The following is a 27,944-nucleotide window of genomic DNA, read 5'->3' on the forward strand; positions in this document are numbered from 1 at the left end:
TTTATGTGGCGAGTTTCATATTCACAAGTGTAAGATAACTGATTCTAAGCCCAATTTAAGACTTTTTTTGAGTTGATTTAAAATTATTTCACTCTATTATAGACTCTTTGTTTATCAGCTAATAAGGAAGCTGCTAAAACTTCTTTGTTGCGCAAAGAAATTGTGGTTTCATTATAAATTATCTCCTGATTTTCTGAAGATTACTATTTTTTTTTGCAATTATTTAATCTTAATATAACAAACATATTACAATATAGTTCAATAAATACCTCGTTTGGCTGAAAAAACAGCACAGGCACAGCTGACGATTTCAGACGTCGTTTTGACTTTCCCTTCTCTGGCTCGAAATCCTCGGGTGTGAAATGTTCACTGCACAGCCTGGATCTCTCGATTTTTTTCCACGGGTGTATTTACATCCCAGCGAATAGCGTGCAGCCACAGCTTCAATCGCTCAGGATCATTTACAGGGAATGTGTGAAATGTTAATCTATCTCCCGTTGATGTCAGTGCACGTAATCGTACGACTTTATTTATTCTGAAGCATCCTGGATAGACGCACGAACGCACCATTTTAAGACTAATACAATAGTGTGCTATAACGACTCACTACTATAAACAACGCTCGCTTCCGTGCTCGTCACTTTTAACCGGAGCTTACGCTGCTACATAGATGCATAAAATACTTCTCAGTGGCCTCTGGGACGTACCATAGACATGTTTACATAGAATCACATTCGACCACTCAGACAGGAGTTAGGAACAGAGCTAGGTTAATTTAGTCCGGACTCCGGAGGGATGATGGTATTGAAAGTCTATTAAAATGAATCTTATCTGTCGCAAAATTGACTTATAGAATAGCATTTTTTTTATTTGCAAACTTTGTCTCTTGAACCAGTTTCTTGCTCTTCTGACCTACATTTGTTATTTTGTAATGTACACAATCACAATATAAATGTGTAGCCTACATAAATGAGACAGCAATGCACATGCATTTCTGTGGAAAATGCAAGCATGTCATTTAGCTTGGTTCTTTATTTGAAGTGTCAACTTTGTGAAGATACACCTTGAAAGCCAGTATGTTGAAACATTAAATGAAAGATTCAGTTTTATTGTCTTTTTTTATCCAAAGAACTAGTGTTGCCCATTGTACAGGAATGAATAAACCCTGGAATGGCAAGGTTGAAAAAAAGAATAAACCCTCATTCATTTTTACAATGAACAAAGGGTAGATACACCAGCCACTGTTTTTAACGCCTGTTGTACAAAGATGCTGTCAAGGTTATTAGTGTTTCATAATATAGAGAATGGGCAGTAATCCCTTTGAAGATCACTTGTGTATAATGTGGCACTGTATAAAATTCAGCATTGTCTTCTAAATGTAACCCATACAACCAAAAGAAAAAGAAAAAAACGGAAAAATAACTGTACAGCCTCGTAACTACTATAACATGGAAAATACAATGACAAAACACTTCCTTAAGCCAATTCAATGGCATTCAGGTTTTGTCAGCTTTGTAGAATTACACAGAGCCATCTAGAGAAACGTTTCCCCGAGACACCTCCTTCACTCTGCAATTTTGATGTGCGCTAATGACGTGAGTCTCAGTTCAGCGTCACGGTCTGAAGTCCGCATCACTGTCTGAATCGGTCTCGGTGGGTGTTTTGTCCGTCTCCAGGTGCAGCTCTCTGACAGTAAGGATGCGTATGAGCATGCTGTCCAGAATCTCACCACTCAGAGAGGTGGTTGAGAACCACATGGGACTGCTGGGTACACAGGAGCGCTCAGGGCTCAGGTAGAACTGGGTCGTGCATTGCCTCACACTGGGTGAGCTGGAAGAAAATACGATTGTATTATAGGGCAGCATTTAGAAAGTTCAAAAGAACAGCATTTATCTGAAATAAAAATATTTTGTAACATTAAACACTATCGTTCAAAAGTTTGGGGACAGTAAGATTTTTTTATATATATATATAAATATAAATATATATATGTATATAAATAAATTAACTTATTCAGCCAGGATGCATTAAATTGATCAAAAGTGACAGTGAAGACATTTGTAGTTACAAAAAATGCAGGGCTTGACACATTTTTTGCTCACCAGCCACTGTGGCTAGTGGTTTTCCAAAGTTACTAGCCACTCAGCATTTTCACTGGCCACAATTTCGACATCGATAGCATGGGAAAAAACTGCCAAATAGATAATCTCATAATTTGGCAGCAGGTATATTAGGCCTATATTAGACCTGACACACGGATCCATTATACTGTTACACATGCGCTTTATTTTTCAACCGTTTACGTTCACTTAAAACACAAATGACTGTTTACGTGAATACTCGCCAAGACCAGCATTGTGTGTATTTGACTGTTTAAGCACATTAAGCAGCGAAATAACTCAATTTAGTACTGAGATGTGGCTTTATGTGCGCACACTCTGGGTGTGAGCACAAAATTAGTCAAATTACGCGCAATCCCACGGCAAAATTCAAAGCCCTCTAACACCAACAATATTCATCGGGGGAGCAAATGAAACGAGTGAGTGAGGGGAGGGTTTGGTGTAACTCGCTGTCAGAGAGAGAGAGAGAGAGAGAAAGTGCAGCTGGTATCGTGCATCTATTCTGCGAAAAATTAGTATAGAGAGCCTAAGTCCCGCTCCGCTTCCGGCTCATGGGACCTTATTTCGGAAAAAATATGTATGATAGTCAATGGCGAGAGACAACTTATCTTTTTATTCCGTCTGAACTGTGGATTACACATGATGTTTGTCAATTTAAAAGATAATTATGAAAGTCAAGAAAGTCGCAGTTTGTCATAAAACAGAAGAGTAACATTTAGTTTTATGTGAAAATCGCTCACTGAACTACATCTCTCGTCTCGCATTATACATCACCGTTGCTAGTTTGTGTGCAGTCTGGTACAAAACACTCAGGCATGACGGCGTAACGTTACGATTATAACGTAAGACTATAGAAAAAATGTTAAAGTTAGCTTCATTCATTGAGTGAAAAGGTATGACGTCACATGTGCGCCTTTTCAGTTTGTAGTCTATGAAATTACGTATTTTTACCTCAATTATACCAATTATAATGTTAAATTGACAAACATCATGTGTAACTCAGGGCACAATTATAACGGGATCAAAATATTTGTTGTCTCTCGCCATTGACTACCATACAATATTTTTCCGAAATAAGGTCCCATGGTGGTCCACCGGAAGGGGAGGGACTTAGGCTCTCTATTGGAAGCGTTTCAGATGTCAGTATTGATATGTATATATATAAAAAAATTTTTTTTTGATAACACTACATTGCACTTAGTTTATTTCAGGTGCATTTAAAAAAAATGTTTTGTGTGTATATGCCCTGTATGTGTATATATATATATATATATATATATATATATATATATATATATATATAAACTGTCATTTCACATTTCAAACGAACATACCATTTGGAGATATAGAACTCGTATAGCCTGACAGGACAGCGGAGAGGATTGTCTGAATTTTCCTTTATCTCACATATAGTGTCATTGTCATCCTCCTCTTCCTTTCTTTTCTTTGCAGGGACGCCATCTACATTGAGCAAAAACAAATGATACACAACAAGAACACAAAACACACAATCAGGCTATGACGTATGACTGACCACTGACCAGAACTCGTGTCATCTTTGGGGGGATAGAAACGCAAACAGGCCACTTTGGTGCTGCCCTTGCTTCGAGAGCAGCGGACGATGTGGCCAAAAGAGAGGCGACGGTGCTGCTCCACTGTCTTGTAGTTGAAGAACTTGGTGAAGAAATAGAGCAACGTGTTGAGCAGCACGCCGGGTGAAAACGCTCCCAGCTGCTTACAGTCCCACAGATACTCCTCCTCCACACGAGAATGAACGTAACCTGCACAAACACACACAGGAGTTTGTAGCACAACAGAGAAACAAGCCAGTCTCGTGTCAGTGACTTAAAATACTCACCGGTGGGTAAAATAGTTGGTTTCCATCCTTTGAGTAAGTTGGTCATTTCCTGGCAGAATTTGGTGTAGAAGAGATCCGAGAAGATGTTCTCCATCCGGTTGTTCTCAAACAGGAACTGCAAACATAATCGATGAGAGCCAATTAAACTAAATACAACATGACTGAACGTGTTGAGTTTGTGTGATTTCTTCTTGTGTCACCTGCTGGATGCCCAAGCAGAGGTAAAAGACGCTGTCAGGGCTGTACTTCTCTCCGTTGGGTCGACGAACTTCAGAGATGAACTTGCAGAGGCCGTAGCTCAGTTCAGCCGTGCAACACTTCAACAGGTCCTCCTTTATTGTCATAGTACGCGCTGTGGATGATGGATAGACGTGTTTGCTTAAATGGCATTTTGAAGATTGTGTAGCTTAACTAGTAAAGCATGATGCAAGCAATGGTAAAATTTACGGTTCAAATCCCTCTGAATGCATATAGTCAAAAAAAAAAAAAAAAAAAACTTGTGAAATAAGGTTAAGCCACTAGTTTTACATTGTGGGACTTTCTTTTGGGGATAATATGTTGGGTATAAAGCAAACTGAGACCTACAGCCAAATTTGGGAGTCTCCATGTTGGGTTGGGCGTTCCTCCAGCGCACCCAGTCTCTCCAGGCATTGACTGCGTACTCATGTTGCAGTTTGGAGAGGTTTGAGAAGTTCGAGAAATTGTCTAGAGCTGGTTTGGCTGGAACCACTGCTGCACTCTTGCGGCCCTACACACCAATAAAACATAATAATCAAACATATAATCAGTGATGGTAATTTATAATCAGTGATGGTAATTTATAAAAGTTAAACACCACAACTACAAATTAATATTTAAAAAAGTTAAAAATATCATGTTATCTGTCCAATGCATTTAATTAAAGAGTATATTTGAACATCAACTGAGTAAGTCAAGTCAAGTCAAGAATATTTGTATAGCGCTTTTCACAATACAGATTGTATCAAAGCAGCTTCACAGTATTAAAATAAAATAATTATAAAACGTCCATGTTTGGTAATGCTAATCAATAGTAATATTGATTGATTCATTAAATTGAATATCACCAACTGAGCAAGCCAAAGGCAACAGTGGCAAGGAAACGAAAAACTCCATCAGGTGACCCAATGGTGACCTAAAACTCCATCAGGTGACCCAATGGTGACCTAAAACTCCATCAGGTGACCCAATGGTGACCTAAAACTCCATCAGGTGACCTAATGGAGAAAAAAAACCTTGGGAGAACCCAGGCTCAGTCGGGGGCCAGTTCTCCTCTGGCGGTTATGAACTAGAGGCCGGATTTAACTGTAGCACTTTATTTTACAGCACTGTCCCTTATGTACATACTATGTACGTTTTACAGTCATTATAATAACTAGGCACTAATCCTGAACCTAACCCTACCCTTTCTTATTCAAAACATTAGTAGGTAACACCAGGAACCAATAAGGTTCATTACCGGTAGTTAACATTATTTAACTACCTTAGTTAACATGAACTAAGAATGAACAATACTTCTACAGCAATTATTCATATTAGTTAATATTTATTTAAACATTTACCAATACATTATTAAAATCAAATGTTGTATTGTTAACATTAGTTAATGCACTGTGAACTAACATGAACAAATCAATGAACAGCTGGATTTTTGTTAACTAACATTAATAAATACTGTTAGTTCATGTTAGTTAATACAGAACTAATGAACCTTATAGTGTTACCCATTAGTATAAACCTGCATTATCACTACACTTCAGGTGCACCAAAAGAATCATGTGCACATTAGCAGAACATCGAGGAGGAAGGCCACATCTTATAAACATGACAAGATAAAAAGCTCCTCCGAAGGTCTGAAAATGGGTTTTAAAGCAATCACATGACAGTCTTGTTTCATAAAAGTGGCTTTAGCTTTATTTAGTTTTTGACCAATTTGTCAGTCACATGCAATTTTACAGCACTCAAATCTATTAAATTAACATTTTTACTAGATGTTGTATCGCAACATAGCCTGTGGCATCAGCGTTTCTTGGCGAGCGCGAGAACTCATTGAGCCCGTCCTTGATGCGTTTTTGGTCACTAGGTCATGCGAGGGAACCTCTGGGAAACAGTCTTAATGATGAAGCTTCGTAGGTTCACTGGCAATGCAAAACTGCCCCTCGCACCATCCCATTTTGTATTGGATGCCCACTCTTTAGCGATTCAGCCACTTCTGACTCCTCATAAAGAGGAGATCCAGCTGCACCTTTAAGGTAGGACAGAACTTGAGATCGGGGAGGCAATGTGGCGTGGTTTGCCGACTGTCTGCGTTGCTACTTGGGGTAACACCGCCCTCACTCGTACAGTCTGCCGCTGGGGTGCGTGAACCGTCAAGCCGAGTCCTCAACTTCCGTGTCGTCACACGTGCCGCCTTGTGAGTGCTTCTCAAATCCGCTAGTGCTGCCTTGGTGTCGTCATTTCCCTGCTTGCAGTGGCGCAGCTCCCTCTTCAGCCCTGCAATACCGACGTCCTGTCTCAGTTGCGGAGTCAAGTCCCTCAACCAATTCTGTACTTGATGTCCAGCGCTTGAGACTTGACGATTTGACAACTCCACAGATATGAATGTGCATGACGATGAAACAGCCTTAGTAGAGCAGGAGAAATAGGGCCGTCAATCGCGATTTACATTTTCTTGTGAACGCAAAAGGGTATTTAGTTTATTTTTACGGAATGACAAAATGTGTTAAAACTATGAAAATCTGCATTAAGTAAGGTTTAAGCACCCCACACTTTACGGATTTAAAGTGCCGTTATAGGCCCAGTCTGTTGTGATTGGTCTTCCGCTTACCTTGAGTGTCAGATACTAAACTGCCATTAATATTAAATAATTAAATATCTGAATATAAGCTCCAGAGACTTTAATTGAACAGTAATGTATACTAATTTATTGTAACCAGTTTTGAAAATCAATAAAATAAAAAATAAACTTTTTTTTAAAAGCGAAAATGTTTTGGACGCAACATTGTTAGCATTCCAAAATCTTTTAAGCCACTGTAGTTCATCCAGATATTAAAGGGCACCTATTATGACATTTAAAATGTTCCTAATGTTGTTTAGGGAGTCCCCAACAACAGTTTTACATACATGCAATGTCAAAAAACACTTTTGTTGTCGTATAATATGCATTTATTTTTACCTGATTTGATCACCGACTCCCAAATGATTCGTTCAACGACTCATTTTTCCAAACCCCTCCTTTGCGCGACGCTAATCTGCGATTGGTCAGATGACCCAGCAGTGTTTACAGAGATAATACTTATTGTTTAACACGGAGTACAATGATGCTTTTATCAATTAAATCGTGTTATAATAATGATTATAGTCCACTGCTTTGTAGTTTGTAGTAAAAAACTAAAAATAAGAAAGAATTTAATGTTATGTTAGCGAGCATAGCCCAGAGTTCATATTGTAAAAGCACAATCAGTCTTTGTCTGCGTTAGCCCGATGCATAAACATAACGTTTTTACAAAAAAAATAAAAAAATGCAGTTACGTTACTACGAGGTATTGCTCTATTCTTTAAGACAACTCCGAAAACACACTTCACATATCTCTCAATACAATTGCCATTGAAGACCTAGAAGCTAAACGGTGCTTACACAACAAACAAAATAATTATTAATCATGCTACATAAAACATAAAAGCAACAATTATTAATAACACTTACAGGTTGTGATACGGAGGAGGAAGCTGATGCAAATACACTTGGAACTGAACCTTCCTTCAATATCAGCCGGCTCGCGAATCCAAGTTTGATAGCATTTTAAAAAACAATCGTCTTCAAAATGGCGCGAACAAAGCACAAGGCTCGGACTATACTTCTGTGGTATAGTTATATGAATTGTAGCCACTTAGTCTTCAAATGCTCCTTGGGCAGATGAACAAAGTTGGCTTTTGAGTCGCACTTCAGAACACAGCGTCTCGTCGCCATGATGTTTTCCCTGCTGGCCTTGGAGCGCAATAAGTGGGCGTATCGTATTCAAATAACTTGACAAGTTGACGTCATCTAGTCAGAGAAAAAGCTTCGGTCTTCTAACGATTCATAAAAATGACTCCGAGTCGACTCTTACTTTTGAAAGACAATAACTATATACGGTGCACTTTCATATTTCAAACTTTGCAGGATGTTTTTGTTCACTTAGATCTATGTTACACACTACATGAAAGGTAAATTTCAAAATTCCATAATAGGTGCCCTTTAAAACTATAAGATAATTCGCTCAATTTTATTGCTTCTCGTTCCATGCATCCTTTGACAGCAGCAGAACAAGTGCCATATTAGGGGCTTTCAAACCGGAGGAACCATTTCATAGTTCCAAGAATTTCCGGATTTTGGCGTGTTCGCACCGCAGGTTCTCGGAACGATTTTAGTTCTAGGAACGATTTTAGTTCTAGGATCTCCTTTTGGAGGAAATAATTTAGCTCCTACTTCACAGCACGCTAGGAACTACCAGTGACTTTACTGTCCGCTGATTGGCCGAACGCACGCGAAACACCAGCACTCGCCATTTTTAAGAAAGCTGTGTAAACACAGATTATAGCCTATACATGTACTCCACAAACTAACTCTATAAACATGGAAAGGAGAAAATCCAACGCAACTTTAAGGGGACCAAGCCAACATGATTATGTATTTCTGCTCAGCAACAGTGGACATCAACCACACGCCACACATTAATACCCTTTCATGTGACTGTTCTACATAGAAAGTAGACAGTATATCTAATACCATATTAGACAGGACTGTAAGACAGATCGAAAACTAATGAACACCGAGAATGCGAGCACAAAATACTCCAAATATAAATAGAAACAAACGCACCTCAGTATGATAAAATAAATGTTATCCTGTATTGCTATAGTTAAAGTGTTTGAATGTTTTGGTGAAACGTTGAGAATAATTCAACAGTAGTTGTTCTTACCCGTTTCTTCTGTGGGGGGCCATCACGTCCTCTCTTGCGAGATTTGCGTTTGCCAGAATCTGTCGCCTCCTTTTGCGTTTTCCCTCTGAAAAGTTCAATGCTCTCTGAAACGTGAAAGGATAAAGATTAGTGCTGTCAATCGATTAAAACTTTGTCATTAAAAGAGATTATTAATGATTAATGATCGCACCGAACATTAATGATTTTAATATATTTTTATATTGTAATAAATTTCACATTTAATCTCCAAATTAATGTAGAAACAAAGACAGTAGGTCTATATTTTAAATATTTAATTTAACAGGAAGAAAATAGACAGAAATTGAATAAAGTTATCAAACCCTTCACAATCTTCACTGCATAAATTAAAAGTTAAATATAGATTAATCCTTATTAGAACTTCAAAAGTTATTCAGTCAAGAGCAGTTGGTGATTCTGTCTTTGTCTTTTGTTCCTTGAAGACATCACAGCAGCAGGTTTGTTAGGCTGCTGTCACTAAGACGCACATCCGATGTCCTCACAACTCTTACGGTCATTTAGGCCTTTATTTAACACTGCTTACGAGGATACTCGACAAAGTGGGCATTTTGGCATAATTTTGTTTTCTTATGTCCATTCAAGTGATAAAGAACTCAATGTGGCCGGTGCGGTTTCATTGATCACAAAAATAGGGCTGCATGTGGATGGGGTGTGCGGATATCCACGGACCCTTCTGATGACGACAGTGTGCGGACCGTCACAGAACTTCGTCATGTACTTTGGGCTTGAAGCGGCTTTCTGTGCGAACGAGTCGTGTGTGTGTGTGTGTCGCACAGACAGATTCACAGAAAGCTCGAAATTTTCAGTACAGCTCGAAAGTACAGATTTGAATAATTTAACGGTTTAATAGCACTTGAATGAATGATAGCGCGATCATAATGTAATAATAGATAAAGGAAAAAAACATGCTAATAATTTAATATTTTTAATGCGATGAAATTTTTTTTATTTATTGCATGTGTTAACAACAGCCCTAATAAAGATACATGAATGGAAAATAAACAACTTGGATTGTGCGTTTCGATTTTTATCCTTAGTAGAAGCTCTTACCGACTGGGAAATCAGCCTCCAGGTCCATCTGTGGCTCTTCTGCTGAGGTAGAGACGGGGGTCCGTGTGGAAGATCTGGACGGAGGAGGTCTTTCAGGCTCTGGGGGGTGATCCCATGTCTGAGCTGAAGACACAGAGTCCTCCTCCCAACTAAGATTGTTGGAAAGAGCTTCAAAATCGAGGTCCTCCATAATGTTACCAGTCTGATCTGTGTAACATAACAAAAAGAAAATGTGTGTGCATGTGTATATATAAAAGTTCAAACCTTTTTTTTTTTACGCTATTTTCACTTTCTTTAGTGGGTAATGTTGCGGTTTAAAAAGTGTCTGCAAAGTTACAAAGCACAGTCACTCGAAAGGGAGTTATTCTCTATATCAGCGTCACTAGCTATGTTTCCATCCACGTTTTTATCCGAATTAAGTGATATCGAATGAAAAATGCCTTATGGAAACAGTCAAATTCGATTGAATTTCATGAATATCGACATAAATTAAATGCATTCGGTCTCATCGGATTTTATCTTGATCGATATACGGCCTATGCGATAAACGCTGATGGAAACGTTTTTTGCCGAATAAATAATGAATTGTATTTTGTCTAGCAAAACTTTGTTGGCTAATGTTGGCTTGAATGTTGTGCGATTCAGTGCGAAAATTTATGAAAACACCTTAAAATGTCTCAAATCAATTAGAAATACCAATTTGATCGCAAAACAGCATGTGACGTCATTACGCACAGGTTTTTATTCGCTTTAAAGCCGTTGGATGGAAACACACTTTCACCAGCTTTATTCAAATTAGTTTTTTTTTACCAAACTTCAGATAATTCGATTGACAAGTGGATGGAAACTTAGCTATTGTTTCTGAACTCCCTGAAACGCCTCCATTTTAGTCTTAATGAATCTTCTGAGGGAAGTCACAATATTCCTTACTTTAAAAATTCCTGGCCGAGGCATACGCAAAATATGACAAGACGTGGTTGAGTTAGTAGTGTTGAAACTTGCAGTTATGGTAATGGGCGTGAAATTCCCAAGACTGGTTGACCAATCAAAACACACTGATTCAACCAACCAATCAGAGCACATTACGCTTTTCGGAAAGAGGGCCTTCAAATAAACAGGAACTAACCAGAGCGTTACTGACAGACTGGGAAGAGAGGAGCTGCAACAATGTAAAATAAGTTAAAAAAAATAAAAAAAAGGTGGTTTTTGAACATTCAAGCATGAAATAAGCATATTCAAGCATATTAATCAAGCATATTCAAAACCTTCAAATTGTCCCTAATTTACCAGCAGATGTGAGGCATTTCTCCCTCTCTGTATCCTCAGCCACCATCTCCGCCATCATGATGAGGTCGGCCTCCAGAGGGTCATCAGGGATCTTCTCTTTGATTTCCTGAATGGTCTTCACAATGCGCTCAGCGCTGTCCAGAGTCGTGGGGAAGAACAAGGGCACTGGAACCTGCATGAACAGACAGAGACACATGACGATTCAAGTATATACTAAGGGTGTAATCATGGGTGGTTTCAGGTTGCCATCAAATTTAATCTATGATCTGCAATTTACTTTAATTATAATAGTTTAGGTTTCAGTTTGTCTAGTTTTCACTATTATCTTTAGTATTTTCCCCCTTTAAAGTTTGTGGTTTCAGATTTCTTTTGTTAATGAGCAAACCAGAACAATAATACAAATAAAACAATGTTCTCAGTAGTCTAAGTAGTAAGTTTATTTGACAAAGTGATGAACATTTATTTAGTTTAGAGTGCTATGTTAGTTCAGTTAACACAATAAATCAACATTGATTCTGGTAGCAAAAATGTATAAAACTATAATAGTTTCAAAACTCAAAGATGAAGATGAGGAGAGGGAATAACGAGGAGGATGGGAAGAGGTAGAGATACTCACCGGTAGCGGTAACCCCACAGACTTGGGAGTGTATTGTGTGTAGAGATTCATGGGAACGGGAATATAGACTGGCACCGGTACAGGAAGCACTATCACGGAAGGTCCATCTAGAAGACGAAGGACATGCACAACATGTGAGTGTCAGCACATGCAATCCCCACTATAAACATGTCTGCAACAGTGCTTCCTAGTACCTGTTTGTGTGTTCATGTCGCAGACATTGGGTTTACAGGATGTGCCTTTGTTCTGACAAAAGGGTTTACAGAGTAGGGCCTTGTTTTTCAGGATTCGGGGTGCTGGAACAAAAGCCTTTACACTGTCTGTCTGTGTGCTGGCCGTCTGGGGACAACAAAGAGGATGACTGATCAGGGGTTGATTTTATACACATTTTAAGAGAAACGTCGGCTTTTACTTAGGTGTAACATAACCAAATCACAGTGCTGATTACCGTCACAATTCTAGAACAAATAGCCCCTAACCTAAACCTATACCTTAACCTATGACATTAGCTGCAGGGTGGGATGGGGTTCAGCGGGGGCACAGTCTATTGATATTGTGAAAAACTCACATTTCCAGAACTTTTTGTAGTAGCAGCTGGAATAGAGCCTGTGGAAGCAAAAAGGTAATTGTGAGAACACAGAAAAAGTTCACTCGTTGCTTAGTTTGTAAAAATTGACATTCCATGCCATAAACATCCAATGCAAATAAGTAACTGGCAATGTGTTTGGCACCAATATTACAATTCTTACAGAGATAGATAAGCTGATAAGTATTTTCACGTTATTAAAAAAAAAACTAGACTTTTGCAGTCTAAAATAGACATTTACAATACTACAAGTGAATTTAGCCATTGCAACATTACAGTATTGAAAATGTATATTCTTTTTGAGATTGGCTAAATGTTACATTTAACAGTGTTATTGAAATATTAGAGCTGTTTAATTAAATGACCGCAAGATGACAAAAAAGAAAAATCGAAATGTAAAAATCAAGGGAATGTGCATGCACAATAAAATATCTAATTTGAATGACTCTTAATTGAAATTGCTAATTGAATAAAATAAATCAATAGATTTATAATTTACTAATTAATAAATAAATATTACTTATAAATGAACATCTCTAATGTCGGCCGATAACCATTATGGTATCGATATACCGTGCATCCCTCATGGTACAGGGAAGATAGAGGATAGTCACCTTGCAGAACGCTGTTTCCTAAAACACATGGCTGTCCATTGGATGCACTTGAGAGTGATATAACATTGGCAATGACCGGTGTGGCCTCTTTAGGGATCAGTGATGTACGATTAACTGTAGCTTGAGGGGCTGGAGACGGCGCTGGGCTTATCCCTGAGGATACCAATCATTAAAAGATAAGATACAAACATCAAAAGCCAGAGGGGAAAAAAAACTCAACAAATATCTACAGGTAGACATACCTTGTGTGGGCAGAGGTTTGCTTGCAGGTCTGACTGGCCCAGTGATGCCCTGCAGACTGCAAAAGAACATCAAGCATTGCAAGCTGCAGAAATGCTTAATCTCACCCAGCCATTTCACGGTCTCCTTCATCTTCTTGGCCTGCCTGCACATGGAGCACTTTATTTCCTGTCAGGAATGTACTCACTGTTAGTTGAAAGCCAAAACCAAGGCATAATTTATTAAGTGTAATGTTGCAGTTCTCAATAATAATAATAATAATAAAAGAGATCAAATATTACCTTACGCATTAATAAGGTATGTTGTTGTAAGCATACGCTCCCACAGAACTCCTCCTCTACTTTATCAAAAACTTCCGTGACTACATTCTGAGAGGAGCCACTACAGTAGAAGCAGTTGCGACAGTGCTTCTTCCCCCAGCGCTTGACCAGGTCATGCTTATAAAGTAACTTGCATCCTGTACAGAGATTAACAAAAAATTTATTAACGTCACATTAGATTACACAACTTGGTATTAAGACATGCATGTACGAATCAAAAATAAAACAAACAGTATGCGATTAATATCTTAGTTTTGCTCTTGGCACATACCCTCACTGCAGAAACAGCGGTCAATCTTGTTGATCCTTTTCACCTCCTTAACAACTTTATCGATCTTGCAGTACTCGCAGCGAGCCATGACGTTGTTGATCTGTTTGAACTCCTCAACACAAGCAGTACTGCAGAAAGCATACATTTTCCTCTGAAAGATCAAGAAAGCATGCAACCAATTAGGTTTATGGTCACTGTCGAGTAGCAATTATACAGAAACAGAATCAGATTGTTAATTCTAGACTTTACAATGCAAATATAAATAGGAATGCATGATATGTCAGCAGTCATATCAGCTTCAGCCAATAAATAAGACTCTGGATTGTGACCTAATAAATGGCCAGTATATCAGTTATTGACTTTAAAATAATAATTGTTGGTATATCTTGAAAATAATCTGTGCAAATTGTTGCATGTCATTCCAAGAATTCCTTACACCTGTAAAACCATGAACTCAAATGATGTGAAATATTTGGTTTATTAGTTAAAGTCTACAGTAGTGAACAGGAGTACCTTGAACTCCAGCAGTTCTGGTCTGTGGAAGAATGAGTTCAGACACTGTGAGCAGGGGATCTTGGTGACTGTCTGCACCGGACCACTGGGAGCGCTTGTCGTTGTTGATGAGCTGGACTCTGATGAAGCAGGTTTGGGAGCAACAGGTTTTGGGGTAGATGTGGCATTTGTGGTGGAGGTTATGGAGTTTACCTGGTTGTTAGGTTTTATCTTACTGAAGGACTCCTGAAAAAAGTCAAAAAGGGAAACATTCAAATATCTCTACTTCTATGATTGACCCATTTTGAATCCGAGGGATCTGTAGAAGCACTAAACTCTACCTGATATGTTACTACGCAGGAAAAGGAGCAGAAGTTCTGGATGGTTCCGTCAGACATGGCTAGATGATACTGAGGAGATAGTTTCATCTTGCAGCTGTTGCATTCCACTGGAGCACCTTGTTTGAATGCAAACAAAAAGGACATTGGAGTATAGGCTACTTCCAAAAGAGCCGAACACTAAGAATGTGAATATGTGGTTGTGTTACCTGAAGAACTGACAGTCTGAACTTTATTCGCTGTAACACAGGAAGCGGAGCAGAAAAGCTCTCGGATTCCGTCTGCGCTCGGACCGTCCACCATTTCTGCAACCGGGCGCATGGTACGACAAATTTTGCAGGAGACAGGCTTCAGACTCTTCTACAAAAGGAAGATCAATTTATTTAATAATGACCTTCAACAAAATAACCAACCCATATTTAGGTATTCCTTTGCCGTTACCTTTTTGAAGGCTAGGAGGCAGTTTTGTTTGCAGAACTTCACAACACTGCCCTCTATCCGCAGAGACGGACACTGACTGTCTGTGCCATAGCAGTATCCACCACAGTTCACACAGCTGTTCATGTTCAGCTTATTGGAGGAGCGGAACTGGTTGAAGCAGCTGTCGCTGCACAGCTTTTGGATGGAGCCCATGAAGTTCACTTCATGAGTGTAAGTCTATGAGAAATGCAATTGCAACAGGCAACCTTTTAAAACTACTGAACTTTATTTTTATATGGATCTTATAAAGCAGCCACAGAAACGATTATACAATTGTCACAGACAGAAAAAACAACAACTAACACACTTTTGTTTTTTCTAGAGAAATATAAAGTAACAAAAAAGAAACTTCAGTCTACCAGAACAATAGTGTTTTCTAGAGAAATATAAAGTAACAAAAATGCAAATGTATCAAACAGCCAGTCAGTTATGATACAGATTTGCTTTTCATTAACCTTAAGTAAACACCAAACAGTAGTTGCCATCCTACAATGTGTGAGCAATATGTACAGTGCAAACAAAGGTTGATTTTCTAACAAATACAAACACAGTGGATTCAGAAAGCAAACCCCATTTTTTCATATTTTATGTTGCTACCTTACGCTAACGTAAACGGCTTCAAATATTTCCCACCCACAACCAGATCCATAAAGCTTGATGACAAAGCAAAAACAAGACTGAGAACTTTGCACACTGATCAATAATAAAAAACTAAAATTAAGGGGTCTGAATAATATTTCTAAATTATGTATATAAATATAGGCAGATATCGGGCCATAAAACATTGTTCACAAGATTTTGGACTACTGGATTTTGTAGATCAGTCTTTGTTACAACATGTTGTGAAAAACATCTTGTCCATTTATTCAGATAAAACACTTTAATGTAACTTTTGTTTAATGTAACTTTAATGTAACGTTTCATATCTGGGGAGATAATCAGATCTGGAGATGACACAGAAAAGGAAACCAAAAGAAATTATGTGAAGACTAAAAGAAAGAAAAGTTTAGTTTTTTTGTAGTTTATTTACAATAGTGTACAATATCATACAGACAGGCAGACAGACAGAAAGATAAACAGACTGAAGGTCAAAAGCACACAGTCACAGAGTTGAGTGCCATTCCTGGAAACAGTTCCTGGTCAACTGAAGACACAAGTGCACGTCACATGCCTGGCATTTCCAAGGTGTTTGGTGCTTCTTGCCATGCGCTGCTTTGCAATGCACACAGATCCGACGTCCAGCAGAGGCAATTTTCCTGGCATCTGAGCTCAGCTGAGCTCCTGGAACAGGCACATGGTCACTACAGCTGCGTTTTCGTGGTGTTTTCAGTGACATATCACAGAGCTCTGCGATAAGTTGCTCCATAAACCCTTTGTGGGTCAAGTTGCCGTACAGCTCTTTGTGCAACGTAAAGGAGTTGGTGGCAGCAATGTCCAATAAGTGTAGAAAAATCTTTCTGTACCACTTCAGGGTTTTGTGCTGTGCGGTGTAGTATTGCAACAGCTGATCGGACAGGTCAACGCCCCCCATGTGTTGGTTGTAAGCAATGATGGGTGCGGGACAGGGAAAAGTCTTTAAGCTCCATGATTCCGGTTCTTTCACCCTCCTCTGCACAGTGTCTCCGGTGTAGGCAGGATGGATAGTGGAACAGACAGACACCTCTCGTGTGTCCATCCACTTCACAAACACAAGTGGTCCATCCCTGATCCACCTAATGGATCCCCTGGTGGACTTCTTGGTCAGTGCATTAGCTGCATTCTGTGGGCTGTCCTTCCTGTAGTCTCTGTAAGTCCCACAGGCACCATACTTCAAGGCTAACAGGTCTTTTAAGAGCTTCGGACTTGTGTAGAAATTGTCCATGTACACATGGTACCCAGACCCAAAAAGTTTTTTGTCCAAAAGAGACATCACTGTATCATATGGTAGTCCATGGCCGGTGGCATTGGTATTCTTTCCAGTGTACACAGAGAAGTCCACAGTGTATCCATTCGAGGAGTCCGCGAGGACAAACAGCTTGAAGCCCCACTTGGTTGGCTTGGCTTTCATGTACTGTGTCATTCCCGTGTTTGCTTTGCATGCCACCATTCTTTCGTCCACGGCTAAATTTTTTCTGGGATGATAAGTGGTTTTGCATGCAAGACGGATTGTGTCGATGAGGGGTTTGACCCTGAAAAGGCGATCATACCCATCTGTGCCCTTCTTTTTGTCATTCTCTCTGTCTCCGGCTGGGTGACTCATGTGCATATTCCATGAAATGGTGCGGTATCTGTCCCTTGACATAACGGTGGCGGGAAAAGGCACAGAGAAAAGACTGCCCTGCCGCCAGTAGTCACTAATAGAGCTCAGCTTCACCATGCCCATGTAGAATACCAGCCCGAAGTAGCGGTACATCTCGCAAACGTTGATATCAGTCCACTTGTATTTGCGACCCCTCGCAATTGACCTGGCGGCCTGAGCGTTTGTGTTGTAGCACAGAGTTGACACCGCGCTTTCAGAGAAAAACAGTTTGAAGAGACCAAGAGGGGAGTGCGAGTCAGTGGCACGCAGCTGCGGTCCAGGTTCCCGTGCGGGCAGGAATCTCAGATTCTGTGGAACCAAGTCGACTTCTGTCTCTGTTTTCCATGACAAAGTGGGCAGCCTGATTGACCTGGGTTTCTTTGCAACCGGCATCAGGTCACTGTCATTCTCATAACTGCAAAAAATAAAATGAAAAAATAAAGCAAACACTTGTGAGCATGCTAATAGTAGGATCAAAGCAACTACACTATTTAACATTATTGATTCATAATACTGAAAAACACATGCATATATTTATAGCACATTACGAACATTTACACCTAATCAGATATTTGTGAACAAGCTTAACTGATGAGAAGGTATTTTACATTTAATATAGTAATTATATTATATTTTTATTTTAATATACAGTGCCATTCAAAAGGTTTGGGGTAGGTAATATGTTTAATGTTTTTGAAAGCAGTCTCAAATGCTTACTGAGGCTGCATTTATTAGATTAATATTTTTATTAGATTATTGTGAAATATTAAAATGACTGTTCTAAAGTAATACATTGTAAGATGTAATTTATTCCTGTGATGCAAAGCTGAATTTTCAGTATCAGTCTTAAGAGACATGATCCTTCAGAAATCATACTAATATGCCGATTTGCTATTCAATCATTTATTACTATTATAACAGTTGAAAACGGTTAAAAAATATTTGTATAGAAACTGTGATGGTTTTTTTCCCTCACATAAAAGTTCCAAAGAACAGCATTTATTTGAAATAGAAATATTTAGTAACATTATAAAATGTCTTTGCTGATACCTTTTATGCATTTAATGTGTCTTTGCTGAATAACAGTGTTCATTTCTTTAAAAAAATAAAAACACACACCTTAGTGACCCCAAACCGTTGAACGGTAGTGTATGATAGTACATGCTTGTTTTGAAAAACATTTAGATGTAATGACAAGTTGCCTAGGTCAAGGTCAACATATTTTACTCAAAATATAAAAAAAAACATCTTATTTTACTCTGGCAAACAGCCCAAATAGTAAAACATGTACATGCTTCTCTAAAAATAACATGGGTAGCACTTTATTTTACAGTCCTGTTTCACATGTAGGCTACATACTGTATACTTATTGTAGTCATTATTACAACAACTGGGTAATAACTAGGTACACTAGTCCCGAACCGACCCCTAAACCTAACCTTAACCCATGTAGTTACCTATTCAGTACTTTCTTGGTTAAGTACACAAAGTACATTGAAAGTGCACGTACTGTAAAATAAAGTGCAACCATAACATGCTACCTAAAGAAAGAATAGACTTACTCATCAGAACTGAAATCCTCTGCTGGATCAATTCGCTCTTCAAAATGCAACCATTCATCATCAGACTCGTGCTCTTCTTCTGAGGAATAGGCGAGTTCTTCCTCACTGTCCAGGATCTCGATAGGTTCCTCACACGTGCAGTGTGCCATCTTCCAAAAGCGATGAAAAGTGAATGAATCGGATGAAGCTATGCTATTTTTATCACATTGATGGGGGAGCTTTTACCATATTTGTATGGCTCGCCCAGGTCATAACCGAGTGGGAGCGCATATAACGCGATAGACGAGGCAGATAAACAGTAACGTTATCTATCAAACATCTTCAACACGACTAAAATGTTCGCATAAATATTAAATATAACGTTAGCGGGAATACATCGAGGTAGACAGAACGCTGCGTTTTAATGCGCACTCCTTTGTTGATCAATAGATTACTAGCACGGTCTCTATTGTGTGGACGCCTCACTCACCGGCGCTTCACTGACAGCGGCAACACGCACACACACAGAGAGAGCGAGGGAGCAAACAGTAGCAGAACTGACGCGCTATATGAAAACGACATTAATTAATATCATTATTTGTTTCTTGTCAAATGACTAACTTCGCTTATTTATTATTTTAGCCGTTCGAATCCTTTGGCAGATGGAGGATAAACAAGCGGCAATCCCATTGGCTAGCGCTCACCTATCACCGTCCAAGCCAATCAGCTTGGGCGAACGCAGACAAATGTGATTAATATTCATGAGCCTAGCAGCCAGTCAGACCCCTGAGCGACAGACATTGTTCAACCTACATAGATTAAATAGATGAAAATGGCGTGTTTTTAAATTACTATTAATAATCAATCTTTACAGAAACACTGAATGACCAATAATGTCAAGCAAAACCAGCAAGTTATGTTTAAAGTGCCCCTATTATGGATTTTCGAAGATTCCCTTTCATGCAGTGTGTAATATAGCTGTTTGTGAATGTAAACATTCTGCAAAGTTCATAATAAAGTTTTTGTCTCCCAAAATAAATAATCGACTCTGAACTGCCAATACAAGTCGTTTTTGGTTCGAATCCTACTGCTTTACTGTTCTACGTCACTAAAAGATTTGCAATTTTTACATTGCAGTTCAGCACGGGATTCGCAAAATGCTTGCTCTAGAAAGATGGGTCAGTACTATGGGTACGGTTTCATACAGTCTAGTTTATTTTGAACCAGCTTACTCCTCAGAATCGCAACCTGTAAGTATGAATAATTATTCATTTATATATTTTCTACCAGGTGTTCAAAATACTTCGTTTTGTGTTTTATATTGTATAAGTTTCCAGCTAAATTATGTTATTACCGTCTTAAATACTTCTGCTAATCAGCTGTGGGCCACTATTTCGTAAGACTGTCTATTAAATGCAGATGGTGTACCGTTCTTACCATTAAGATAAAGGACGGAGCAAGATTTGTTTTACAAACGTGTTACATCAGTTATTCACGTTAGTGCTGGGGGAACACATGCACCGTTATTGATAGTTAATACAGTTCCCGCATGTGCACCGCAATAAATTAGAATCAATCAATTCAATCGCAGAGCTGTAGGAAGCCTCCGGACAGAGCTGACGTTCAGTTATGGTAATGGTAGCTTCTGACAGGCGCTGTACACGGTTAACCAATCAAAACAGACTGGTTCATCTGGCCAATCAGAACAGAGAAGGCTCACGGAAAGGAGGGATTTAGAACGACGGATTCATCCGACGAGTCGTTTAAGAATCATAGAACAATGTGGTGATTATATTATGAGAAAATGTAAGTGTTTGACTTTTGATGCATGTAAAACATGATGCGTGTTTTAAGAGACCTCAATTTTTAAAAAATTAGGAACCTTTAAAATAGCATAATGGGGCACTTTAATATGAAAAATGTGCATTAATACATGCTTCCCACATTTGACTTCTAATTATTAAAGTATATCAATCATCTATAAAAGAATGCTTGACTCTGTTATCTAAAAGCTTAGTTATGCTTTCAAATTATATATGAATGCTTTGTTTTAAGTGTTACACTCCTAAAAAAATTCAGACAGCTAAGTGTCAATTTCATTTGAATGACATAATCAGAGAATATTTGTTTTTCCGACTCTAATTGGTTCATTTAAAAGTAGAGATGAAGTCTTTTGTAGAGACATTTGTCATGTCAGAGCAAAAATGATATGCAGAGTTTCTGAGATCACTGAGACCAAAACGGCAGAGAGCACACCCTGAATGTTTTCTGTATTTTACCAGAGCACTTTTTGTTGTTGTTATTGTGAGTGGACACATGCAAGCTGACCCTTCAGAAAAGATAATGCAACAGAAAGTTTTTGTCTTGACATTATTTCACAGTACCTCTCATATCATCTGAATTAAAGGCCTGTTCACACCAACACAAATGTTAAATGTCAAAATTAAGTGTGATTTGTGCAATTTGTCGGTTCAGACATTGGTTCAATTTCACTACTGGTATTTATGAACAACAGCAGCACAGATCTCTATCTGAAATATAATACAATAATGGTTTGTTTTTTAAAAGCTATATCGTGTCTTAATGTGTGGCGAGTTGGCTCGTGCGATTTATGTTTCGCACTTTAGAATTTCCGTTTTAAGGGAGTGAGCTTCGATGCTCCCTGGTTTTCAAGGTGCATTGTGGGACTTTTTAGGGAGCTAATGTTTCAGTGCACTCTGCTCTTCTCTGATAGTAGGAGGCACTTTTAGAAAAGCAGAAATGGTTACCCCAAAAATGGAAAATGGTAAACCTGGTTAGCCAGGAACCAAAAGCACAGCGCACCTACTTGTCACAGAGAAAGGAAGTAAAACCAAAATTTACATGTTTTCAAAGAGCCGATAAGATTTTTGCATTCCCTGAGGTGAGAGAGCCAGTTAAAAGCCAATTTTATGTAACATCAGCAGGCTCTGGACATATGACCAAAAGCGCAAATGTACGATGGAAAAGGGATTAGAGCACCTCCATAAAAAACTGTAACACTAAAAGCATGTAAACGTTTGTGTCTGAACAGGCACAATAACAGCTGTTCATTTAAATTAAAATGTTTCTCACATTAAATATTTGTCTTGGTGTGAACAGGGGTCAAAAACATGATTAAGTTTGCGTGCCGAAGAGTCAGTAAGGGCGCTCCAGTGCAGGAAACACCTGAACAGATAGAGATGGAGACTCACCATTCCTGCCTTCTGACACACACTGCACTTGAAGTTTAAAGCGCTGAGGCATTTCTGACTGCAAAACTCCTTCAAAGTCCCTGACATGTCCACTGGGGCATTGACTACATCTTTTGGGTCAAGAATGTCTCTGCACAGAAACAGAAATGGTAAAAAGTTATACATGCTATATTGTTATATATTATAATTTAACCTTTTAAAATAAAGCAACATTTTATCAAAGTATTAAAGGGAAAGCTCAACCAAAAATAAAATTGTCATAATTTACTCAACCTTGTGTCGTTCTAAACCCGTAATTTTAATGAAATCTGAGAGATTTCTGTCCCTCCATTGAAAGTCTATTTACACAAAACTCTGATGCTTCAAAACGTTCATAAAGAGATCATAAAATAAACCAAGCTGTTTAATCCAAGTGTTTTCAAGAGACATGATCACTTTATATTATGAACACATTTAATTTAGGCTTAGTTAGATCAGCAAACATAAATGGAAGCTCAACCGTACCTGCTTGAAGCGCGAGAAATAAAAACATTTGGTTTGCGTAGTTGAGCTTCCATGAACAAATTTAAATGCTCTATTCATATTCACTAATCAAAGCAATCAAGACTTGGATTAAACTGCTCAATTCATATGGATTTAATTAATAATCTCTTTATGAATGTTTTGATGCATGCAGATTTTGGGTGAATAGACTTTCAATTGAGAGACAGAAACCTCTCAGTTTTCATAAAAAATATTCATTTGTGTTCCGAAGATGAACAATGTCTTATCGATTTGGATTGATATGAGGGCGAGTAAATGTCAAATTTAATTTCTGGGTGAACTAACAAAGTTTTGGTGTGGTAAAAAAAAAAAGGCACAAGACATAAAAATGGCAATTAAGACAGGCCTAGTTCATATTCAAAAACAATGTATTTAAATGCTTTGGAAGTCATTTTTGAATGCAAAAGCATAAAATGAAATGCAACTGGTATGATCATCTGAAAAGTTCTTAAGGTTTTAATGTAGGCATACTTGAGGCAGTGGTAACATTGCTTCTTCTGAGGTATCTTGACCACCATGGTGGAGGTGCTGCAGAGACACTGAGGTGAGCAGTAGAGTTTAGGACAGCCTTTGCGCTGGAACGCCGTCTGTCCCTTTAGCAGGACTTTGTGACATCCTGTGCAAACCACACCGATTGCATTGGCAGGGGCCAGAGAACGAAGGGATTGTGCAGGGCCCAGTGTTGCCTTCGCTGGGACGACTGTTGGAGCTGCAGTCACATGAAGAGGAATAAGGAAGAAATATAAGATGTAACTTTCACCATTCACCCAGGTAGCAAAATATCACAATATATTTTTAGAGTTCATACCGATGGATGTGGCATTTCCTCCAACAGAAAACACTGCGCTGATTTTGATCGCATCAGACGTCTGGTTAAAATCCTGAAAGCAAGAACACAATGGTTGCATGTTTTTATCGCCTGAAAAATGAGGCATTTCATTAATCTCATTGTGATTATTGTGCACCTTACATACCAATCACATCTTGTTATTTGAATAAGGACATTTCAGGTGACTAAATGTAATAAAATTATTTATAGAGTCAACAAATATTTAGGAAGGATGCATTAAATTGATCAAAAGTGACAGTAAAGACATGCTACCAAAATCTAGAAATAAAATGTATCACGGACCACGGTCTCCACAAAAATATTGAGCAGCACAAACGGTTTTCAACATTAGTCATTAGAAACGTTACAATAGCAGCAAAGCAGCATATTAGAATGATTTCTGAAGGATCATGTGACATTGAAGATTGGAGTAATGATGCTTTCATCACAGGAATGAATTACATTTTAATATGCATTCAAATATGAACAAATTGTAACATGTCACAACATTACTGTTTTTACTGTATTTTTTATCAAATAAATGCAGCCTTGGTGAGCATAAGATACTTCTTTTAAAAACATGTATGTGTGTATTTAGCCTGTTTTGCCTTTTTTCTCCTTTTAAATTCAATTAAATTATTAATCACTGGTGAAACTCACAGCTGCGGTGTCGGGTTCATCTTTAATGTTTCCCACTGGCTGCAGATGTGTTGACGCTTTCTCATACTCCTCATCCATTGGCTCATCCTTCACCTTCACTGGTATGGCGATGGAGGGATGGGCCACTTGAGGTTTCAACTCCGTCTTTACCACTGAACGTGTTTGCTGGATTTAGATGAAGAGGATTTTAGTGTAAGCCAGAGTGTACTTCTCCATGGATTAACAAATGAACTCAATGAAATTGAATGGTAAACAAAATAGTGATATTGTGCTCACCATGGCAGAAGGTTCAGTCTTCTCACTTTTTATGGGGGTTTTCCCTGTTAAATATAAAAATTTAGTAACATACTTATCAATAACATCAATCAATATAAATAAAAGGTTTGCAACTCATCTCAACAAAACGTTAAAGAAATCATCTAGTAACATGCAAAAAGTTCACACCAACCTGCATCTTCTGGTCTATCAACCTCCATCCTCCCATCCTCAGTCTTCTCCACATCTGTTGCCATTTCATTCGTGAAGTCCTCAACTTTAGCAATCACAAGCTCGTGTGAAATATTTTCCGTGTCCTCTGTATCGTTCTTGTCTTCGTTCTTCACTAGCTCTGTAGCATCCTTCTGTTCACAGTGTCCCTGTACACAACTTTCTTCTTTTTCACCCTGGCCGGTTGGACTGTCCTTTTCTGGACTGTTTCCTTGGTCCACATCCGGTTGTGGTTTTAAATCCAGATCTTCCTCCATCTCCTCTTGGAGCGTCTCTTCTTCCTCCTGCTCCATGAGGCTGTTTTGAGGGTTTGGCTCATTCACACCTTCTTCAGTGGCTTCCAGCTTGCATGACTCCACTGCATCAGGCTTCTCTTCTGCACCAGCTGCATCTCCAGTGAGATGTCCTGTGAAATCCTCACTGGCCATAAGGACACCCGATGCAGACGTAGAGTCCAGGTGTGAAACTGCTTCTGTAGAGTGTGAGGGGCCAGACTTCGCTCCTGAAATTGGGAAATTATTACATTTATCTATATGGCAGAGTTCAACAATAAAGGCCCGGACTATAATGACAACAATAAAGATAAAGTTTTAAAAATCATTTCAAATTTAAAAGAATAGGAGATATCGTTGAAATCACTTTCAATGTTTTTTTCCTTCATCTTGCTTAAAAGAGCTTAAGAATTTAAAGCGGCAGAAAACAAAACTGCAGCGACCACGTATAATAAACAGAACGATATTGTTCATTGGTGTGGACTAATATAGTTATCGTTCTTGGTGTGAGCGGGCCTCAAGAAAGGCCTGTACTGCGTTTTTACATTATACAGCCAATCCCGTATAAGTGTTTTATACCTTACAATCTTTCGAATTTATGTGATGTATACATTGTTGAGAAATTCTGCAGATTCAAATATGTAATCTAGTATTTCCTGGAAGCATAGTTAAAATGGTTAGAAAATTAAAGTATGAAAGTACGGCCCTGTTTACACCTGGTATTAAGATGCGTATACGTTATGGTCGACCAAGTAGACGAGGGAGACATTTAGTTTTTTGTCCACTTTCAACCACTTCTGTCCTGATTTCTTTGAGGGGAGAGTCTACGGGTGGGAAAATGTATGGGTTTTTCAGATATTCCGATCTTATGGATGACATAAGTTCACGCAATTTAAATATGAATGCAACCGGAAATCAGGAATGGTGTGAGAACTTTGTGCTTGGTTCGTTTTTCCTCTTCAACTTAAACTTGGGTCTCCAGCCGACAAAGTTTAAATCCCGTCTGGCTAGCGTGCTTCCCATTATGTTTACACATTAGGTCAGTAGGCAGACTTTTGTGGCTGTTTGAACGCATTCGACCACATGAACGTTTACACTATGAAAGCAATCCAGTCTAATGCGTTTTCGACTACTTCTGGAAGTGGTCGAAAGTGGACAAGCTCAAAACATTTTAGACCCCATTTACACCTGTATTTAGCGCCATTCACTTGTGATCCAATCGACCAAAACGCATCTTAATACCAGGTGTAAACGGGGCATGTTTTGCACAGTGGAGTAAAATCTCCATTCAGTTTCTCTATAGAGATATTGATTTTGAATGATAACTTTTAAACCTTTAAAGACAGGCCTGCTGTGAGCTACGAGGTTGTTAATCCATATTTGATTCTATTGAAGCCGCCAGCCAGCGTTATTTCAGTTCACTTTTAAAATAATCATATTTAACATTAATTCCTAGTGAAAAACTACTTAAAAAAAAAATAAAATTACACCAATCAGTGAGTTGAAAAAGCAACACATAGCTCTTTAGCTCCGACCACTCCCATGAAGCACTGCGAATTATATAATCGAGTTGATCTCTCTAAACTCTAAACTATTAATTTGTACAAATGTTGATTATATTTATAAAAACATTATATATTCAGTTTATTGCAAAACATTCATATATACGCATATTTTGCAATAAACTGAAAATATAATGCAAATATATATATATATATATATATATATATAAAAATCAACATGTGTACATGAGAAGTCTTACATTTCTCCACAGCCTTTAAATGGTTAGTTCACACAATAATGACATTTCTCTCACTAATTAGCCTAACTTACTCACCCTCATGTCGATTCAAACCCGTAAGACCTTCGTTCATCTTCCGAACACAAATTATGATATTTTTTATGAAACCCGAGAGCTTTCTGACCCCCCCTGAAATTTATTTACAAGTATACAATTAACGTTACCACGCAAAATTGTTGCAGAACGCTTAATCGCATATGTGGCAACAAAAAAACAACAACAAATAGATAACGTTATATCCTTAGACATCCACAGTTTTACGGATGAAAATATCTACTTTCCTGCAATATTTTATATAATTCAGATAGACTAGAGTTATTTTGTATACATTTCATAACTAAACTCCCATTTCAAAACATCAGCCTCCACAATGGATTTTAGTCTACAGCTGCACATAACATGGAGCCTCGGGATAATAAAAACGCATCGTTGGCTAATAACAATACTGGCCGATCATACAAACTCCATTTCTACAAAATTGCATTAATGCCCCGTTTTATTATACATGCGCCGTCCTTTTGTCCTTAGCTCACTATTCGATAGGAACTCAAAACTGAAATAGTCTTATCATGTGGCTTTAAAATATGCATACAAAGAAAGTTGCAGCCAGAACGGACCGTATAAAGCTGAAATACTGCAGGGCATGCATGTTTCTGCAGCGAATCTCTGCACAGACGATAAACAACACGCGGGCCACCTTTACAAACAGTTAAAATACTCACTTTAGAGCGCTTGACGTCTTCTTTCAACAATCCCTCTCGCGACACCGCCGATATACAACTCCTGTGTGATGCACGGTGAGTCACCTCTGCATTAAAACATCAAAATACTGGAAAAAGTTGCTAGAACAGGATCAACTAGCTGGATGGACTAGCTGGCTCTCCCGCGAAAGCACTTCCCCTTCTGTGTGCAGCAGTGCATTGTGGGAGATGGGCACAACTAGCGGTGGGCGGGCGCATCTCCCACAATGCACTGCTGCACGCAGTAGGCGGGCTCGCGTGCGTGATCGATTTGAGCACTTCGTTACAATAA

At 38.6% G+C, this 27,944-nt stretch overlaps 1 protein-coding gene across 1 annotated transcript; it reads right to left on the reverse strand.

Moving 5' to 3' along the window:
- Positions 1–844: 844 nt before the first annotated feature.
- On the reverse strand, positions 845–27,898 carry LOC306987538 (zinc finger MYM-type protein 4-like). The gene is made up of 27 exons (XM_079591906.1): positions 27,635–27,898; positions 24,802–25,341; positions 24,630–24,673; positions 24,354–24,518; positions 23,673–23,745; positions 23,336–23,573; positions 22,322–22,451; positions 15,252–15,467; positions 15,020–15,170; positions 14,814–14,929; positions 14,494–14,718; positions 13,981–14,131; positions 13,671–13,846; positions 13,392–13,557; positions 13,150–13,302; positions 12,518–12,555; positions 12,144–12,288; positions 11,950–12,056; positions 11,334–11,505; positions 10,047–10,253; positions 8,958–9,061; positions 4,564–4,726; positions 4,179–4,330; positions 3,979–4,093; positions 3,662–3,901; positions 3,455–3,581; positions 845–1,830 (listed from the first exon to the last, which is right to left on the reverse strand). The coding sequence occupies exons 2-27, from the start codon at positions 25,265–25,267 to the stop codon at positions 1,614–1,616; spliced, it is 4,257 nt and encodes a 1,418-aa protein (XP_079448032.1). The 5' UTR covers positions 25,268–25,341; positions 27,635–27,898; the 3' UTR covers positions 845–1,613.
- Between the last annotated feature and the right edge of the window lie 46 nt (positions 27,899–27,944).

Source organism: Phoxinus phoxinus (genome assembly GCF_949152265.1).
Source record: "Phoxinus phoxinus genome assembly, chromosome: 19".
Lineage (NCBI taxonomy): Eukaryota > Metazoa > Chordata > Actinopteri > Cypriniformes > Leuciscidae > Phoxinus > Phoxinus phoxinus.

Coding starts and splice junctions, on each gene's coding strand:
- LOC306987538 (XM_079591906.1), bottom strand. CDS start 25,267: ATGGCCAGTGAGGATTTCACAGGACATCTCACTGGAGATGCAGCTGGT. Junction 22,452..23,335: donor CAATGTTACCACTGCCTCAA/GTATGCCTACAT, acceptor GTTTCTGTGCAG/AGACATTCTTGACCCAAAAG. Junction 4,094..4,178: donor TCTGCTTGGGCATCCAGCAG/GTGACACAAGAA, acceptor TTATGTTTGCAG/TTCCTGTTTGAGAACAACCG.